At 41.9% G+C, this 21,471-nt stretch overlaps 1 protein-coding gene across 1 annotated transcript in view; it reads left to right on the top strand.

Moving 5' to 3' along the window:
- The window catches only part of LOC122558718 (polycystin-1-like protein 2), a 136,323-nt gene that overhangs the window by 59,992 nt on the left and 54,860 nt on the right, over nt 1–21,471 (top strand). Inside the window, exons 22-25 of the mRNA XM_087995759.1 lie at nt 3,415–3,546; nt 5,577–5,805; nt 9,870–10,063; nt 20,805–21,035. Coding sequence (XP_087851885.1) covers nt 3,415–3,546; nt 5,577–5,805; nt 9,870–10,063; nt 20,805–21,035 — 786 coding nt within the window. The remainder of the gene's footprint in view (nt 1–3,414; nt 3,547–5,576; nt 5,806–9,869; nt 10,064–20,804; nt 21,036–21,471) is intronic.

The raw sequence follows: 21,471 nt of genomic DNA, 5'->3' as shown, positions 1-21,471 counted from the left end.
GTGGCCTGTCTCCCCAATATAGAGGAGGCCACATCGGGTGCAGTGGATGCAGTAAATGTGGAGGTGCAGGTGAATTTGTGGCGAATATGGAAGGATCCCTTAGGGCCTTGGAGGGAGGTAAGGGGGGAGGTGTGGGCGCAAGTTTTGCATTTCTTGCGGTTGCAGGGGAAGGTGCCAGGAGTGAAGGTTGGGTTGGTGGGGAGTGTGGACCTGACGAGGGAGTCACGGAAGGAGTGGTCTTTTCGGAACGCTAATGGGGGAGGGGAGGGAAATATATCCCTGATGGTGGGGTCCGTTTGGAGGTGGCGGAAATGACGACAGATGATACGATGTATATGGAGGTTGGTGGGGTGGTAGGTGAGGACCAGTGGGGTTCCGTCCTGGTGCCGATTAGAGGGGTGGGGCTCAAGGGCGGAGGAGCGGGAAGTGGAGGAGATGCGGTGGAGAGCATCGTCGATCACGTCTGGGGGGAAATTGCGGTCTTTGAAGAAGGAGGCCATCTGGGTTGTACGGTATTGGAACTGGTCCTCCTGGGAGCAGATGCAGTGGAGACGAAGGAATTGGGAATATGGGATGGCGTTTTTACAGGGGGCAGGGTGGGAGGAGGTGTAGTCTAGGTAGCTGTGGGAGTCGGTCGGTTTATAGTAAATGTCCGTGTTGATTCAGTTGCCCGAGATAAAAATGGAGAGGTCTAGGAAGGGGAGGGAGGAGTCTGAGACAGTCCAGGTGAATTTGAGGTCGAGGTGGAAGGTGTTGGTAAAGTGGATGAATTGTTCAACCTCCTCGTGGGAGAACGAGGCAGCGCAGATACAGTCATTGATGTAGCGGAGGAAAAGGTGGGGGGTGGTGCCAGTGTAGCTGCGGAAGATGGACTGTTCCACATATCCTACGAAGAGGCAGGCATAGCTGGGGCCCATGCGGGTGCCCATGGCTACTCCTTTGGTTTGGAGGAAGTGGGAGGATTGGAAAGAGAAGTTGTTCAGGGTGAGGACCAGTTCAGTCAGTCGAAGGAGGGTGTCAGTGGAAGGGTACTGGTTGGTACCAGAGTACTGGAGGATTGTAAATGTTGTGCCCTTGTTCAAGAAGAACAGTACAGATAACCCAGGTAATTAAAAACCAGTGAGCCCTTACATCTGTTGGAGGAAAAGGTTTGGAAAGGATTATAAGTGATAGGATTTATAATCATCTCACAAGCAACAATTTGATTAGAAATTGTCAACATTGATTCGTCAAGGGTAGGTTGTGTCTCACAAATCTCATTGAGTTTTTTGAGAAGGTGACCAAGCATGTAGATGAGGGTAGGGCAGTTGACGTGGTGTACATGGGCTTCAGCAAAGCCTTTGATAAGATTCCACATGGCAGGCTACTGGATAAAATATGGAGGCATGGAATTGAAGGCGGTTTAGCAGTTTGAATTAGAAACTGGCTTTCTGTAAGTGGTGGTTGATGGCAAATATTCAGCCTGGAGTCCGGTTACTAGTGGTGTGCCACAAGGATCTGTTTTGGGACCACTGCTGTTTGTCATTTTTATAAATGACTTTGACGCAGGCATGGTGGATAGGTTAGTAAGTTTGCAGATGACGCTAAAGTCAGTGAAGTGGTGGACAGTGTGGTTGCAGATTGCAGGGAGACTCTGATAAACTGCTGATCTGGGCTGAAAGGTGGCAAATGGAGTTCAATACAGAAAAATGTGAGGTGATCCACTTTGTGAAGAATAACAGGAAGGCAGAATAATGGGTCAATGAAAAGATTCTTGGTAGTGTGGATGTGCAGAGGGATCTTGGTGTCCATGTACATAGATCCCTGAAAGTTGCCACTCAGATTGGTAGTGCTGTTAAGAAGGCATACTGTGTGTTAGGTCTTATTGGTAGAGGGATTGAGTTCCAGAGTTGTGATGTCATGCTGCACCTATACAAACCGCTAGTACAGCCTCGCGTAGAGTATTGTGTGCAGTTCTGGTCGCCCCATTACAGGAAGGATGTGGAAGCATTGGAAAAGGTGCAGAGGAGATTTACCAGGGTGTTGCCTGGTCTGAAGCTAAGATCATATGAGGAAAGGCTGATGGACTTGGATCTGTTCTCATTGGAGAGAAGAAGGCTAAGAGGGGATTTAATCGAGACATCCAAGATGATCAGACGATTAGATAGGGTAGGAAGTGAGAGTCATTTTCCTAGGATGATGATGATGTCAGCCTGTACGAGGGGGCATAGCTGCAAATTGAGGGGTGATAGATTTAAGACAAGTGTTAGAGGCAGGTTCTTCACTCAGAGAGTGGTAAGGGCGTGGAATGTCCTGCCTGCCAATGTAGTTAACTCAGCCACATTAGGGGCATTTAAACAGTCCTTGGATAAGCACATGGATGATGATGTGGTAGTGTAGGTTGATGCACTTAGATTAGTTCACAGGTTGACACAACAACAAGGGCCAAACAGCCTGTTCTGTGCTGTATTGTTCTATGTCTATCTATAATCTCCTGTATTCTTTGACAGTCCCCTATGCTTTCTGCTACTCCACCAATGTTCATATCATCTGCAAACTTACTGATCAGACAACCAATTCCCTCTCCCAGATCATTTATGTACATCACAAACAACAGTGGCCCCAACACTGATTCCTGTGGAACGCCACTGGTCACTCTTCTCCATTTCGAGAAACTCCCTTCAACTACTACTCTCTGTCTCGTGTTGCTCAACCAGTTCTTTATTCAACTAGCTAGAACACTCTGCACACCATGTAGCTTCACTTTCTCCATTAATTTACCATGGGGAACCTTATTAAACGCCTTACTAAAGTCCATGTATATGACATCTACAGCCCTTCCTTCATCTATCAACTTGGTCACTTCATCAAAGAACTCTATTAAGTTGGTAAGGCATGATCTCCCCCCACACAAAAACATGTTGCCTATCACTAAGTCCATTTTCTTCCAAATATAAATAGATTCTATCCCTCAGTACCTTCTCCAGCAACTTTCCCACCATGTCGTTACATGGATTATCCCTACTATCCTTCTTGAACAGAGAGAAAATGTTAGCAACTCTTCAGTCCTCCAGCACTTCACCTGTGTTTAAGGATGCTACAAAGATATCTTTCAAAGCCCCAGCTATTTCCTCTCTCACCTCCCACAGCAACCTGGGATAGAGTCCACCAGTCCTGAGGATTTGTCCACCTTAATATCCTTAATTGAAACAGAACTGAAATTGATGAAGAATTGAAGAGTCATACTTGTCTCAAAACATCAACTGTCTTTCTCTGTTCACAAATGCTGTCATAACTGCTGAGTTTCTCCAGCCTTCTCTGGTATTTGAATCATTGTTTTGTGGACCACATTTTGCCATGTTCTCCTTTTTTCATTGAAAATCACAGTGATAGTAACTGAAATTTTGCAAGAACTAAAGGTTTGCTCTTGTTTAGATGGTGAGTTTTTCAGTGAATCCATTCATGTGGACAAGGAAGAATGAAGTCTCAGGAGCTGTAAGCGGTCTGACATTGACATCAATAAATGGAACAATTCATTCTGTCCAGAATCTGACAAAGGACATTGAGGTAAATTGACAAATTACATCATAATAGTTATAATGAAGTACTGTTGATGCTGGAGCCCTGAAATAAAACAGAAAGTGCTGGAGAAACTCAATAGGAAAGGCAGAAGCTGTTTAGAGAGAAACAGAATTACTATGATTATTCTTCAGAACTGAAGCTGGGCTAGAAAAGTTATGAATTTTATGTGTAGATAAAAAGTGGAGAAGGAGCAAATGAAACAGATGATAAAGATGCACTGGAGGAAAAATACAGTTACATGCGAACCAGGAGCAGGAGTATGGAATTCAGCCTTTGAGCCTGCTCCACCATTTGATATGATCATGGCTAATCTCATCTCAGCCTCAATTCCTTTCTTGACCACTCTCCATAACCTTCAACCCATTACTAATTAAAACTCGGGTCAGGGATGTCACCAATCATTAGATTCTTAATTCCAGATTTTTATTGAATTGAAATTCTACCATCTTCCATGGTAGAGTTTGAAGCTGGGTTCTCAGAACATGACCTGGGTCTCTTGATTAACAGTCCAGCAATAATACCTCAAGGCCATCACCTCCCCCAAGTTAATATAGTTATCATTAGTGAATCCCCCATGATGAACATTCTGGGGTTTACCATTGACTAGAAACTGAACTAATCCAGCCATTAAAACTGTGACTCCAAGAGTAGATGTGAGGCTCCAGATACTTGATCAGTGATTCACCTCCATAATCCTCAAACATAATCAGGAGCATAAGACTGAGGAGCAGGAGTAGGCCATTTGGTTCTTTGTGTCTGTTATGTTACAACATGAGATTTGGTTGTGGTCTCAACTCTACTTTCCTGCCTGTTCCTTATAATGCTTTACTCCCTTGTCTATCAAAATTCATTCCAACTCAAATGGATAAATTCAATGGCCAAACCTGCACTGCTTTATATGGAAAAGAATTCCCCAGATTAATGATCATTTGAGAGGAAATAAATTCTTGTCTACTGCTTCATCAAATGGATGCCTCTTGTGCTTTAGCTGCATCCACTAAATGTAATCTTATCTGCAAGAGGAAATATCCGTCTCATTTCAACCTTATCACATTCCCTTGGGATAATTTGTTTCAATAAGATTGCATTTCTTTCTTCTAACTCCAATACTGTAGGCCTAACCTCTTTCTACATAGAATGAGAGCTTCATCCCAGGAAAGCTGATCTGCAAGTCAGGTAGTACTCTCCACTTGTCTGGCTGAATATAGCTCCAGCAACTCAAGAAGCTCAAGGGCATCCAAGACAAAGCATTCACTTGATCAGTACTCCATGCACTGCATTACAAATTTGTGTCCTCTACCACCGATTCACAGTGGCAACAATGTGTACCACCCACAAAAAACATTGTAGCAGCTCACTAAACCGTCAATGACAGGACCTTCCAAACTGGCAGCCTCCAGCTATACTAGAACAGCTTGACTAGAGATACAAATAGTTCTGGTACTTTCAATACACAAGTGTGTGTAGGAAATGTAGCAGTTTAAAAAGACAGCTTACTGTATATCTTCTCAAGGACAATTAGCAATGGGCAATAAATGTAGCCTTGCTGGTGATATTTACTTCCCAAAATTAAATAATAATATCAAAAAAACATACTCTTAGCAAAAATTATTCTTAAAAATGTGCATTAAATATCAATTACTGTGGTGTGTCACACAACTGAAACCTAAATTCGCCTTGATTACTTGTAATTAAGATTTCAACATCATTACGGCATTTCTAGTAATATTGGAGTGAAATTGCTTCAATAAGCTATTGTTGACAAAAAAAAACATGGCTTTGGGTTCCAAACATCAAATAGATCATCATTGATTGTTAAGTTCCTTAAAATAGGTCTTGGCACAGCATGCGTGTATCTGAAAATAATGTATGGAGACAATTGGAAAAGAAGAATTTGATAGCATTATGTTGAGCTCTTCCAGAAAACTCTAAAATAAATTGAGGATATTCACTGTTAAATCTTGGGACCACATTTCCACAACATTTGATTATAAAAAAGATTGTTTCCATCACAGATAATGCTTCCTAGGTCCAATGTGATGCATGAGAATCGGACAGAATTTCGGTTGGGAAACAATCTTACCACCATTCAAGTGAATGTAACATCAGACAGTGGAACTCTGTTGATTCACGTGGAACCTGAGCAAAGCATTCCCCTGCTCCTATACTTCAACTATGCAGATGAACCGAATGAAACCAACTTTCTAGTTTCCACACAGCTACCTAATACTCAATACACTGGAGGTAAGGTCAAGAGAAAAGTAAAGGACTAAGAAATAGTAGCATCAGCAAATTTGAACATGGGAACAGGCTACAAGAAATTATGCAAAACTCTTTTGCTTTAAAGAGTCCAGGCTTGCTTCTGTTAATGTATGTATGGAGTTGCACATTTTTCATAGCTCCTTGAAAGTGGAATCGCAGGTAGATAGGATAGTGAAGAAGGCGTTTGGTATGCTTTCTTTTGTTGGTCAGAGTATTGAGTACAGGAGTTGGGAGGTCATGTTGCGGCTGTACAGGACATTGGTTAGGCCACTGTTGGAATACTGCGTGCAATTCCGGTCTCCTTCCTATCGGAAAGATGTTGTGAAACTTGAAAGGGTTCAGAAAAGATTTACAAGGCTGTTGCCAGGGTTGGAGGAATTGAGCTATAGGGAGAGGCTGAACAGGTTGGGGCTGTTTTCTCTGGAGTGTCAGAGTTTGAGGGGTGACCTTAAAGAGGTTTACAAAATCATGAGGGGCATGGATAGGGTAAATAGGCAAAGTCTTTTCCCTGGGGTTGGGGAGTCCAGAACTAGAGGGCATAGGTTTAGGGTGAGAGGGGAAAGATATAAAAGAGACCTAAGGGGCAATGTTTTCACACAGAGGGTGGTACGTGTATGGAATGAGCTGCCAGAGGATGTGGTGGAGGCTGGTACAATTGCAACATTTAAAAGTCATTTGGATGGGTATATGAATAGGAAGGGTTTGGAGGGATATGGGCCGGGTGCTGGCAGGTGGAACTAGATTGGTTTGGGGTATCTGGTTGGCATGGACGGATTTGACTGAAGCGTCTGTTTCCGTGCTGTACATCTCTATGATTCTATGATTCTATGACTGAGGGCATAATGATCGGCACGGGTTTGGAGGGCTGTAGGGCCTATTCCTGTGCTGTACTTCTCTTTGATTATTGATTGCTAAATGCCTTATTAGTAGCAGAACACACTTCATTAATATTCAGCTTCCAATTTTATCAAATGTGGAATTCTCGACATGAAAGTCAGAGTGGGCATCCAACAATTTTCGCTTGCCCCATGCTCCATTTAGGATATAGCACCAATGTCTCACTACATTTCAAAGTTATGGTGCTCTCTATATGAGGGGTGACTAGCCAAAGGTTGGGCACCCTGCCACCTGATGACTCTTTCTGTCTTATTATGGGCTGTTGCCATTCTGGAATGAGAGAGGTAGATATGAGGGCAGTGAAACAGGTGGCACTGTTGGTGCATATGATAAAGTAGCCCTAGCATGTGAGGGGGCAGTGCAGAAGGCATACAGGTTTAAAGCTTTCAGGACTTGTGGTGGGTGACAGTGAATGGGGAAGATGCTGCTGGCAGTACTGAAGAGTGATAGAGTGATAGTCTTTGGGGGAGGTGGGTACAGAGGCAGACATAGAGTGAGTGTAAGGTATGGAAGAACAGATGGCAGAGTGGAAAAGGTGATTGACCTTCTTCAAACACTGCAGTGCATTCTTCCAGATGAAAGCGACTGCACTGATGTGGCTGCACCTTCAGACCAGTCTGGCACAGTCTGGCGTTATGGTCTTCACTGCTGGTCCTGGAATAAGAAGATGTCCTGTCCGTGCATCACCCCATCCACACCCCTCGGACAATGTGGAGCAGCAATTTCCCCTTGTTTGACATATACGGGATAAATATCAGGAATTGCATAGGGCAGCTCCACATCCATAATGCTTGTTTGGGTGCACAGAGGGCTTTTAAAGATGGCATAAGATGTTGGTTTCTCATTGGATATCTGCTTAGTGGCATCTTGTTCTGGGAATGGTGCATGGTAAGATGGTAAGATGGAATCAGATGAAGGGTGGATAGTTAATGAGGTCAGTTCAGTAAGATGCAGTGAGAAGTCTCACTAGGCCTCGCAGTGAGAAACTCTCCAAAAAGAAACTCACACCCAATAAGATTCAACCCCTAGAGCTTTATGGCATTTGAGCAGATAGTTCTATCCACCCCACTGTACCAGTTGTCTGAAACAGCCATCTCCTGCATCCTATTTCTTTAATCTTTCACCAGAATCTTTCATTTTCTTTTCAAACATTTATTCACTTTCCTGTCAAAATGTTATTATGAAATCTGTTTACAGTTCTGTACTGTTTTTAGTTCAACGTGCCATGTTTTAATCTTTTAATCTGAAAATCTTTTAAAGAAAGAACAATGTCGAGGGACTGAAGAGATAAAAAGGAGAATTGTTATGAACCGTAATACACAGTTTAGAATTTCAATGTTACTGAAACTTGGCTGGGAGTAGAAAATGTAACAGTGGATTATTCAAAAATCTAGGCCAAAGGCTACACCAAGTAAGCCAGCAGATAGGTTGGAGGCAGAAGTAAAAGTAGGGTCTCAGAAGGTTGAGAATATTTAAAGTCATTACTCAGCATTTTGAATTAAATGGAGGGTAATGTGAAATTGAGAAAACGCCACTTGAACTAGCAAAGTTGCAGATTTGAATTTTGTTAAAAATTGGATTAAAAGTAAAAGATCATTTTTTTAAGAGCTTACATTGAAATTAAGAGCAAGCAATGGAAACAAAGGAGAATGAAAGAACAAGAGCAAAGGACAGAGAGATTTAATTTGAAAGAATAGAAAAAAAATTAAAGAAATAAATATAAAGGGAAGAGCAATGGAAGGGGAATTTAAGAAGCTTGAACTGCAAAAAAGATAGGGAGGTAAAGCAACATGAGTTGAAGAAAGAAAGAAATAAAATAAAAAACTATAAATAAATTAGAGTAAAGCCATAAGACATAGGAGTAGAATTAAGCTTTTTGAACCCATCAAGTCTATTCCACCACTTGATCCTGGCTGGTATATTTCTCAACCCTATTTTCCTGCCTTCTTACTTAACCAATGATCTCCTTACAAATCAAGAATCTATCTGTCTCATCTTAAACACACTCACTGACTTGGCTTCCACAGCCATCAGCAGCAATGAGTTCCACATGTTTGCCACCCTCCGGCTAAAGAAATTCCTCCAAATCTCAGTTCTAAAGAAAGATGATGTTATATCTTGGAGAACTACTCTGATGCTCATGAAGATTTATTTTAAAGAGAAATCTACGTATAGTGTCTAAATTTGCAGAGGCAACAAACATATTTCATCCCATTTGGAAAGGTAACTGGGAAGATAAAGAAGCCAAAAGATATTTAGATCTTAATGTTACAGTTTGTTTTGGCAGGTATAGCTATGAATGTGTACACAAGTTTGTCTGAAGAAAAATCTGCAGACTATAAAACTCTTAAAGGACAACATTAATTTCTTATGGGCATATTTCTGAATCTTATCAATAGAATGTTAAGATATTAAAAAGGAAATCTAATTAGACATTTGTAGAATTTGCAAAGGGAAAAGAAATCCAATAAAATCATTGTTTCACATCACTGAAATTAAAGAAAAAGTTTGAGAATACAAATCAAATTGTGATTAAGGAAGACTTCTGAAATAATATTTGATAATCTTGAAGAGTAATTTAGATGAAGCATCAAATATCAAAGATCTGAAACTTTTGGCAAATATCTATAGTACTTCACATAGACAGTTGCGTTGGGAAATATTCATAAGGGAATCAACAAGAAATTGGGAGAAACAGAAAATCTGGAGATGAAAAGGTATTCATCTTAGAATGTAAACAGAAGGATGCCAACATAATAAAGGAGAACGGTCAGGCCTAAAACTGTTGTAAAGAAAACAATATGCTTCCATTGTAATATGACTGGATATATTAAAACTAATTGTTTGGAAGTTAAATAAGGCAGCAGTAATAATAGGAACAGATGGAATCCTTAAGAAGGGTGCATCAGAAAAAGGAACTGGTTTTAAACTCCGCAGCAGTACACAGGTAAGCGTGTTTATTTTAATAATTTAATTTACTGTTTTGCTGCATTGATTTCTGAGCATTTGTGTCTTCACATTGGACATTTCTTGGAAGAAAATTTTATTCTGCTCAAATCCAAATATGCAGAAATGTTCATTCAAATATTAATAAAAATGATACTGTTTTTTCTAATGTGTTTACGTTTTTCTCCATATTTTTCAATAAGATGCAAAATATACCTGGCTTATTTCTGCTGCTGAGTTGGTGTATGGAGTGGGAATATATTATTTGTCTGTGAAGCCTGCTCCAGATCGAAACTCTTCACAATTGACAAATATTACTGTGGCTTTCACTTCTTTTATATCCCAGTGTGTATACTGGGATGAAGTTTACAACAACTGGAGTTCATCTGGATGTCGTGTGAGTATCTTACATTGTATTATAGCTGTCTCTGTGAGATGTTGTCCAAATTATGTGATTTCAGAAAGTGCTTCTGTAATTTATTAAATATCATTCATTCTATATCACAACTTACTGGTACAGCATCATTGTGACTTTACATGGTGTAACTTCCAATCCATAAATGTTAAAAACATCACAGTTGAACTAAATACTAATATTTTTAGCCTCGTGTGTCATATAAATCAATCACTCCTTTATAATTGACTGAATGCACCACTGGAACTTGGAATATTTCTCTGACTAGTTACTGCTTGTTTTGGAGGTAACTATAGACAGTGCTGCTGAACTATTTTAAGTTACCAATATTCTTTTCTCAATAATTATATAAGGAATTTCCTGTAAATAATGTGCACTGTGAAATCGGATCTATTTATTACAAGTTCTGATCCCAACTCATGTTATTATTAGAAAGGTCAGATCCCAGATTGTAATCTGGTTTAAAAGTATATTGTTTTTCATTTAATGAAGTGGTTTTTCACTGTACCACAAATATGCAGTACTGCAGATTTCATTTTAACAATAAAATAGAAGTTAATTACATTGAAGAAAAAACAAAATAAACCAAACTATTTACGTACAATGCAATTTAAAATATTTCAAAGCACACATTTATCCTGTCACCATCATGTTACAGTACTCAAACACTAGAGAGAATCTGCTTCTCTTTCATCTCAATGGGTGTAATCTTTTAGTTTATTTCAATTCCAAGTTTTGAGAGTTTAGTAGCTTCTTCCATGATTAGCCATATAATTAACTTTAGACTTTTTCAGCTTTGAATAACTCCTTCAAGGCTCGAAGCAAACTGAAATCCCTACACCGAGATAACCTATATCCTAACTTTTCTGGACAAACACTTTTCTTTGGAAGAAATTGTGATGTTTCTTCATGCATCTAACTTCAACCAGGATTTCTGTGAACTGGCAAACAAAACTTCCCATGCTAGGGGTTATTCCCATAAACAAAAAAAATCAATTCCTGATCCTTCCAACCGAATCAAGCTAATGCTCTTCAATGTTTACTTTCCTAAGCTGCTAATGTGGCGTATGCAAACAAATCATCATTTTCTCTCCAGAAAGTCTTTCTACCTAGAACAAAGAAAATTACAGCACAGGAACTGGCCCTGCAGTCCTCCAAGCCTACGCTGATCCAGATCCACCATCTAAAGCTGTCGCCTATTTTCTAAGGAACTGTATCCATCTGCTCCCTGTCGATTCATGTGTCTGTTTAGATACATCTTAAATTATGCTAACGTGCCCGCCATTATCACCTCTCCTGGCAACGTGTTCCAGGTACTCACCACCCTCTGTGTAAAGTACTTTCCACACACATCTCCCTAAAGCTTTTCCCTTCTCACCTTGAACTTGTGACCACTAGTAATTGAGTCCCCCAACGTGGGAAAAAGTTTCTTGCTATCCACCCTGTCTATACCTCTCATGATTTTGTTGACTTCACTCAGGTCCCCCCCCAACCTCCGACTTTCTCATGAAAATAAACCTAATCTACTCAACCTCTCTTCATAGCTAAAGCCCTTCATTCTAGGCAATATCCTGGTGAACCTCCTCTGCACCCTCTCCAAAGCATCCATATCCTTTCGGTAATGTGGTGACTAGAACTGTATGCAGTATTCCAAATGCAGCTGAACCAAAGTCCTATACAATTATAACATGACCTGCCAACTCTTGTAGTCAATACCCCATCCAATGAAGGAAAGCATGCCATATGCCTTCTTGACCACTTTACTGACCTGCACTGTCAGCTTCAGGGAACAATGGACCTGAACACCCAGATTGCCCCAGGATTTTTCCATTTATTGTATAGTTTGCTCTTGAATTGGATGTCCCAAAATGCATCACCTCACATTTGCCTGAATTGAACTCCATCTGCCACTTCTCTGCCCACTTCTCCAATCTATCTATATTCTGCTGTATTCTCTGACAGACCCCTTCACTATCTGCTACTCCACCAATCTTGCTGTCATCTGCAAACTTAGTAATCAGGCAACCAATAACTTCCTCCAAATCATTTATGTATATCACAAACAACAGTGGTCCCAACACTGGTCGCTGTGGAACACAACTGGTCACAAGTCTACATTTTGAGAAACTCCCTTCCACTACTACTATCTGTCTTCAGTTGCCCAGCCAGTTCTCTATCCATCCAGCTAGTACACCCTGAACATGCGACTTCACCTTCTCCATCAGGCTACCATGGGAAACCTTATCAAATACCTTACTAAAGTCCATGTATATGACATCTACAGCCCATCCCCCATCAATCAACTTTGCCACTTCCTCAAAGAATTCCATTAGGTTTGTAAGACATAACCTTCCCTGCACAAACCATGCTGCCCATTACTGATAAGCCCATTTTCTTCCAAATAGGAATAGATCCTATCCCTCAGTATCTTCTCCAGCAGCTTCCCTACCACTGACGTCAGGCTCACTGGTCTATAATTACCTGGAGTATCCTGCTACCCTCCTTAAACAAGGGGACAACATCAGCAATTCTCCAGTCCTCTGAGACCTCACCTGTGTTCAAGAATGCTGCAAAGATATCTGTTAAAGCCCCAGCTATTTCCACTCTTACTTCCCTCAGTAACCTGGCGTAGATCCCATCCAGACCTGAAGACTTGTCTACCTTAATGCCTTTTAGAGTACCCAAAACTACCTCCCTCCTTATGCTGATTTGACCTGGAGTACTCGAAGATCTATCCCTAATCTCAAAATCCATCATGTCCCTCTCCTCAGTGAATACCGATGCAAAGTACTCATTAAGAATCTCAATCATTTTCTCTGACTACACTTATAACTTTCCTCCTTTGTCCTTGATTGGGCCAACTCTTTCTCTAGTTATTCTCTTGCCCCTTATATATGAAAAAATGCTTTGGGATTTTCCTTAACCCTATTCGCTAAAGATATCTCATGACCCCTTTTCGCCCTCTTAATTCCTCATTTCACATTGGTCCTACATTCCCGATATTCTTCCAAACCTTTGTCTGTCTTCAGTAGCCTAGACCTTATGTACGCATCCTTTTTCCTCTTAGCTAGTCTCACAATTTCACCTGTCATCCAAGGTTTCCTAATCTTGCCATTTCGATCCCTCATTTTCACAGGAACATACCTCTCCTGAACTCTAATTAACGTCTCTTTAAAAGCCTCCCACATATCAAATGTGGATTTCCCTTCAAACAGCTGCTCCCAATCTACATTCCCCAGCTCCTGCCGAATTTTGGTATAGTTGGCCTTCCACCAATTGAGCATTCTTCCTTTAGGACCATTCTCGTCTTTGTCCATGAGTATTCTAAAACTTATGAAATTGTGATCTTTATTCCCAAAGTAATCCCTTACTGAAACATCAACAAACTGGCCAGGCTCATTTCCCAACACCAAGTCAATTATGGCCCCTTCCTGATTTGGACCATTTGCATACTGCTCTAGAAAACCCTCCTGGATGCTCCTTACAAATGCTGCTCCACCTAGACCCCTAACACTAAGTGAATCCCAGTCAATGTTGGGAAAATTAAAATCTCCTATCACCACCACCCTGTTGCTCCTATATCTTTCCATGATCTGTTTATATATTTGCACCTCTATCTCACGTTTGCTGTTGGCAGGCCTGTAGTACAGCCTCAACATTGTTACCGCACCCTTCTGATTTCTGAACTCTGCCCATATTGCCTCACTGCTCGAGTCTTCCATCGTGCCCTCCCTCAACACAGCAGTGATAATTTCTTTGACCAGTAATGCAACTCCTCCACCCCTTTTACCTTCCACTCTATCCCACCTCTCACACTGGTTCCAGAAAGCCTGAGAAGTTAATCATCAAACCCCTTTGTATACACTGACTGAAACTCTCATGCTGCTCACTCAAAATCCAAACACTAAAATAAATTTTATATATATATATGTATAAGTCATACACCTTATATCACACATGCAACAGCAATGTAGTAAGACTGGAATATAGAATGTTAAGATTGTTAGATCTGCATCTTTCTACTTTTGTAACATTACCAGCAAAGGAGCTAGAATAACACAAAACTTCTTTGGACATGACAATAATTAACCTCTCAAACCTTGTTCACCAATTAATTCAATCATGATTAATACATAGTAAATTTGGTTAAGGAAGCATAATATCATGCTTAACAAAATTTATCCTCCTGTCACATTATTTCTCCTAAAAAAAAACCAAGTACTATATTATTTACAATCCCTCATTTTAAAAAAAAATCTTGTATTCCATTGCATTTGAATAATTTTACCATTACTAATGTATAATAATTAATTTGTCAGATTAGCTGTAAAGATGTTTCCAAAAATGCAATAAGAATTGAGTTGAGACATACAGATCAGGAACAAAATGACTATAAATTAAATTTTGTTTGTTTGAGCGTTTTTTGTTTAAGCAGCTCTTCCATTGTTTTAATTGTCTTATGTTCACTTTGTTCCGCTGTCATTTTAAGGAGTTAGAGTGTGTTGCTGGAAAAGCACAGCAGATCAGGCAGCATCCAAGGAGCTGGAGAATCGACGTTTCGGGCAAAAGCCCTTCAGTGATTCAAGTTCAATTAGTGATCAGGGACAACAGGGTGTTATTGCAAGTGAGGCAGGTAGAGGGATCCTGAGTTCAGGAATCAAGAAGCCTCAGTTTTTGACCTTATCCAACAGGTATGAGATTCTTGCTCCCTGTATGGATGAGGAAAAGGGTTGCGGGGAGGATGAGCCAGCTGACCACAACACCATGGTGCAGAAGGCCATTCAAGAGGGGGGAGCAAAAAGACAAGTGGTAATTATAGAGGATTCTATAATTAGGGGGACAGATAGAATCCTTTGCAAGCTGGATCTGAAATCTGTGTGGTATGTTGCCTCCCCGGTGCCAGGGTGCAGGATATCTCTGACCAGCTTGAAAGGATACTGGAGTGGGAGGGGGAGGTCCACGTTGGGACTAACAACATAGGCAAGGCGAGGATGAAGGACCTGAAAATATGTTGCTGGAAAAGCACAGCAGATCAAGCAGCATCCAAGGAGCTGGAGAATCGACGTTTCGGGCAAAAGCCCTCAGTGATTCAAGTTCAGTTAGTGATCAGGGACAACAGGGTGTTATTGCAAGGGAGGCAGGTAGAGGGATCCTGAGTTCAGGAGTCAAGGAGCCTCAGTGTTTGACCATATCCAACAGGTATGAGATTCTTGCTTCCTGTGTGGCTGAGGAAAAGGGTTGTGGGGAGGATGAGCCAGCTGACCACAACACCATGGTGCAGAAGGCCATTCAAGAGGGGGGAGCAAAAAGACAAGTGGTAATTATAGAGGATTCTATAATTAGGGGGACAGATAGAATCCTTTGCAAGCTGGATCTGAAATCTGCGTGGTATGTTGCCTGCCCGGTTCCAGGGTGCAGGATATCTCTGACCAGCTTGAAAGGATACTGGAGTGGGAGGGGGAGATCCACGTTGGGACTAACAACATAGGCAAGGCTAGAATGGAGGACCTGAAAATGTGTTGCTGGAAAAGTGCAGCAGGTCAGGCAGCATCCAAGGAGCAGGAGAATCGACGTTTCAGGCATGAGCATTCCTGAAGAAGGGCTCATGCCCGAAATGTCGATTCTCCTGCTCCTTGGATGCTGCCTGACCTGCTGCGCTTTTCCAGCAACACATTTTCAGCCCTGATCTCCAGCATCTGCAGTCCTCACTTTCTCCTAGGATGGAGGACCTGTTTGGGGATTATCGAGCACTAGGAACTAAATTAAGGAACAGGTCCTCAAAGGTCATAATCTCTGGATTACTGCCCGAGCCACGTGCAAATTGTCTTAGGGACAAGAAAATTAGGGAAGTAAAAATGTGGCTAAGGGAATAGTGTGGGAAAGGAGGGTTCCACTTCGTGGGGCATTGGTATCAGTTTTGGAACTAGGCAGATCTGCGCTGATGGGATGGTCTCCACCTGAACCGATCTGGAACCAGTCTTCTAACGAAAAGGATAAATAGGGTGGTCACGAGGACTTTAAACTTGTGATTTGTGGGGAAGGGAAACAAAAAGCAACAGTAAGTATGGTGATAAATGAAAAGGTAAGCAGCAGGTTAATATGTATGCAGACAGGTTTAAGTACAAGGCAGACTATGATAAAAGCAAAAATGAAGGAGATGTTACAGATGTTGTGAATCATGACAGTAAGAAAGCTAGCATAAAGGCACTGTAGCTGAATGCTCATAGCATTCGTAACACGGTTGATGAGTTACTGGCATGAATCATCGTGAACGCATATGATTTGGTAGCCATCATGGAGACATGGTTGCAGAATGGTCATGACTGGGCATTAAATATTCTGGAGTACCAGACTATTTGGAAGGACAGACAGGAATGCAGGGAGGTGGTGTAGTTCTGATATTCAAGGGCAACATCAGGGCAGTGCTGAGAGATGATATAGGTTCAATAGAGCATGAAGTTGAATCCATTTGGTTGGAAGTTAGGAATTTCGAGAAGAAAATGTCACTGATAGGTGTAGTCTATAGGCCACCAAATAATAACATCACATTGGAGTGGGCAATAAATAAGGAAATAATTAATGCCGGCAAAAAAGGTATGGCTATTATCATGGGAGATTTTAACCTGCATATAGATTGATTGAACCAGCTTGGTCAGGGTACCCTTGAGCGGGGTTTGTTGAGAGTATCCATGATAGTTTTCTTGAACAGTATGTAATGGAACCAACGAGGGAGCAAGCTATCCTAGATCTGGTCCTGTGTAATGAGACAGGAATAATTAATGACCTCATAGTCGGGATCCTCTTGGAAGGAGTGATCACAGTATGATTGAATTTAAAATAAAGCTGGAGAGTGTGAAGATAAAATCCTATAGCAGGGTCCTGTGCTTGAATAAGGGGGCTATGATAGAATGAGGGAGGAGCTGGCTAGAGTAGACTGGAAACAGAGACTTTATAATGCGACAGTTGACGAGCAGTGGAGGACCTTCCAAGAAATGTTTCGAAGTGCTCAGCAAAAGTATATTCTGGTGAGAAGAAAGGACGGTAAGAGGAGAGATAAGCTGCCATGGATGTCAAAGGAAATAAGGCAGGCTATCAAAGTGAGAGAAAAGGCATACAGAGTGGCCAAAATCAGCAGGAGTCTAGAAGATTGGAAAAGTTTAAGGGTCAACAGAAAGCCACAAAAAAGAGCTTTAAAGAAAAGTAAGCTAGAGTATGAGAAAAAAAAAACTAGCACAGAATATAAAGACAGATAGCAAAAGTTTCTATGAATATATAAAATGAAGAATAGTGGCTAAGTAAATGTTGATTCTTCAGAGGCTGAGAAGGGGCAATTAGTTATGGGACATGATGAAATGGCCGAGGCATTGAACAGGTAATTTGTATCTGTCTTCCCAGTGGAGGATACTAATAACATGCCAGTAAGTGACGAAGAGACGAAAGTAGGTGAGGACCTGGAAACAATTATTATTATAGAAGTGTTAGTGTTGGGTAATCCAAAGATAAGTAAGTCTCCTGGCCCTGATGGAATGTATCTCAGGGTACTAAAAGAGATGGTGGGAGAAATAGCAAGTGGACTGGTGGTGATTTTCTAAAATTCGTTTGACTCTGGGCAGTCCCAGCAGATTGGAAAATTGTAAATATGACACCACTGTTTAAAAATGGAAGTAGACAAAGGTGGGGAATTCTAGACTATTGAGCTTAACCACTGCAGTGGGGAAGATGCTTGTGTCTGTTATCAAGAAAGAAATAGTAGAGCATCTCGAAAGAAATTGTCCCATTGTACAGATGCAGCATAGTTCACCAAGGGCAGGTCATGCTTCACAAATCTTTTGGAAAATTATGAAGACATTTCAAGCAAGGTGAATAACGGGGGACCCAGTGGATGTGATGTACCTAGATTTCCAAAAGGCCTTTGACAAGGTGCTGCACATGAGGCTGCTGCATAAGATAAGGATGCATGGTGTTAGGAGTCAAGTATTAGTGTGGATTGGGGATTGGTTGACTGACAGGAAGCACACAGTGGGGATAAATGAGTGCTATTCTGACGGGCAATCAGTGACTAGTGGTGTGCCTCAGGGATCCGTGTTGGGACCACAATTATTTACAATTTATATAGATGATTTGGAGTTGGAGACCACGTGTATTGTGTCAAAGTTTGCCGATGACACAAAGATGAGTGGCAGAGCAAAGTATGCAGAAGACTGTGAATCTTTGCAAGAAACATAGATACATTGAATGGAAGGGTCCTTCCACATCCATCAAAGTGTCACCTGCACTTCCACAAATGTTATTTACACTGTCTATTGCTCCCTATGCTGTCTCCTCTACATTGGGGAGACAGGACGCTTACTTACAGAGAGCTTCGAAAACATCTCCAGGACACCTGCACCAACCAACCCCACCGCCCCTTGGCCGAACACATCTATTGCCCCTCCCACTCCGGCAAGGGCATGCAGGTCTTGGGCCTCCTCCATCACCACTCCCTTACCATCCAACGACGGAGGAAGAACGCCTCATCTTTTGTCTTGGCACCCTCCAACCACATGGCATCAATGTGGATTTCACCAGTTTCCTCATTTCCCCTCCCCCCACCTTATCCCAGTTCCAACCTTCCAGCTCAGCACTACCCTCATGCCCAGTCCCACCTGTCCATCTTCCTTCCCACCTATCTGCACCACCCTCCCCTCTGACCTATTACCTTAACCCCCCCCATCCACCTAATGCAATCTCAGCTACCTTCTCCCCAGCCCCAGCCTCCTCCCATTTATCTCTCCACCCCTGGGGCTCCCAGCCTCATTCCTGATGAAGGGCTTTTGTCCTTTAATTTTCCTGCTCCTCAGATGCTGCCTGACCTGCTGTGCTTTTCCAGCACCACACTCTCGACTCTAATCTCCAGCATCTGCAGTCCTCACTTTCACCTTAAGAAAGGATTTACTGGCACTGGAGGGGGTGCAGAGGAGGTTCACTAAGTTGATTCTGGAGTTGACAGGGTTGGCTTATGAGGGGAAGCTGAATACACTGGGATTATGTTCATTGGAATTCAGAAGAATGAGGCGGGACCTTATAGAAACATAACATTATGAAGGGAATTAATAAAATAGAAATAGGTAGGATGTTTCTACTGGTGGTAGAAAGTGGGGACGGCAGATGCTGGAGATCAGAGTCGAAAGTGCGGTGCTGGAAAAGCACAGCAGGTCAGGCAGCATCCGAGGAGCAGGAGAATCGACGTTTTAGGCATAAGCCCTTCATCAGGAATAATTTTTCTGCTGGTGGGTGAGACTAGGACAAGAGGACATGGCCTCAAGATTAGAGGAAACAGGTTTAGAATTGAACTGAAAAGGAACTTCTTCATCCAGAGGGTTGTTAATCTATGGAACTCCTTGCCCAGGGAAGTAGTTGACGCTACTTCAGTAATCACTTTTAAAGCTAAGGTAGATACCTTTTTGAAAAATAAAGGAATTAAGGGATATGTTAAAAACACGGGTAAGTGGAGTTGAGTCCACGACAAGATTAGCCGTGATCTTATTGAGTGGCAGAGCAGGCTCGAAGGCCAAATGGCCTACTCCTGCTCCTAGTTCTTATGTTCTATCCCTGCAACTGCCGAAGTTGTAACACCTGCACATTTTTCTCCTCCCTCCTTAGTATTCAAAGGCCCAAATATTACCTTGCAGGTGATGCACTTTACCTGCACCTCTCACAATCTAGCATTCATTGCTCACAATGTGGTCTTCTCTACACTGGGGAAATGAAGCATAGACTGGGTGACCACTTTGCAGCACATCTATGTTCCACCCACAAAATAAACCATGAGGTTTCAGTTGTCTTCCACTTGATGTAGTGGCTCACAGCACCAGGGACCCAGGTTTGATTCCCACCTTGGGTGACTGCCTGTGTGGAATTTTAACATTCTCTCCGTATTTGTGTGGGTTTCCTCTGGGTGCTTTGGCTTCCTCCCACAGTCCAAAGATGTGCAGGCCAGGTGAATTGGCCATGCTAAATTGCCCATAGTGTTCAGGGATGTGTAGTATATGTGCATTAGTCGGGGGTAAATATAGGGGAATAGATCTGTGTGGGTTACTCTTTGGAGAGTCAGAGTGGACTTGTTGGGCTGAAGGTCCTGTTTCCATACTGTAGGGAATCTAATCTAATCTTTAACACACCATCCTGTTCTCTGACCAACATCTCTGTGTCAGGCTTGCTGCAGTGCTCCAGTGAAGCTCAATACAAGCTGGAAGAACAGCACCTCATTTTCCACTTGGGTACCCTGTAGCTCTCTGGACTCAATATCAAGTTCAATAATTTTAGGGCCTGAACTCTCCTATACCCTACCCCACACACCAAACCTTGTTATTACATGGTCTAACATTACACTCTACCTATTATTATCCATTAACGGTCTCCATTAACAGCTAGTCACCCTCAAAGATAGATCATTATCCACTGTTTTATCTGTCCAACTGTTCTAATCTCTCTTTGGGCTGTAACACCACCTATCGTTTACTACTTACTCCCTCACCCCACCATATCTTCTGCATATAAACCGACATTTTCCCTAGCTATGGTCAATCTGAGGAAAGGTCACCAGACCCGATACGTTAATTCTGATCTCTTTTCACAGATGCTGCCAGACCTGATGAGCTCTTCCAGCAATTTATTTTTGTTTCAGCAGGAAGATGCATGTTTGTTAGTGTATGTTTCCTAATTTTTCTGTTCTATATTCAAGGTGGGCCCTTTAACAACACTGCAGAATACTCAGTGCCTTTGCAACCACCTCACCTTCTTCAGCAGCTCCTTTTTTGTCATGCCCAATGCAGTTGATGTCAGCAAGACAGCAGAACTGTTCGCCACTTTTGTTGATAACCCAGTTGTTGTTACAACAGTTGCCTGCATTTTTGGGCTGTACATCCTTGCTGTGGTTTGGGCAAGAAGGAAAGATAAGCAAGATATGACCAAGGTGAGTTATATAGTCAGTCAGTTTAAAAATCTCCACTTTCAATCTCTTTCTCTCTTTTGCCTCTCAGCCATTTCATCTCATTGTGTGTTTCTCTCTTTAAACAGAAGTGATTCCAATAAGTGATTCCAATTTTAAACACAACATTTATTTGACATCATGCAGCTGGAATTTAACGTACTTCCCAGTAGCAAGCTTGATGGTGGGCGGCATTAATTATGTGGGAGAGAGTGGATTGTGTTGCCTGGCAACCACCACTCCAATTAAACCCAAGGCAAGAAAACCTTAAATGGGCATTTAATTCCTCCTTAATGGCCTCATCTTGCTATCAGTGGATCTTCGTTTGGGAACACAGTAAGCAAGCAAGCCAATACTGGGCTACTTGTAGGTCTAATTGGAGTGTGCTTGGGCTGGGGGTGTGTCCTTTGTTCAAACACTC

This window comes from Chiloscyllium plagiosum, unplaced genomic scaffold (genome assembly GCF_037043375.1).
Source record: "Chiloscyllium plagiosum isolate Xiang-an unplaced genomic scaffold, Cpla_swu_hap1 HiC_scaffold_17, whole genome shotgun sequence".
NCBI lineage: Eukaryota > Metazoa > Chordata > Chondrichthyes > Orectolobiformes > Hemiscylliidae > Chiloscyllium > Chiloscyllium plagiosum.
Note: the sequence above shows the minus strand (reverse complement) of the source record. Positions and strands in the feature narration are given on the sequence as shown.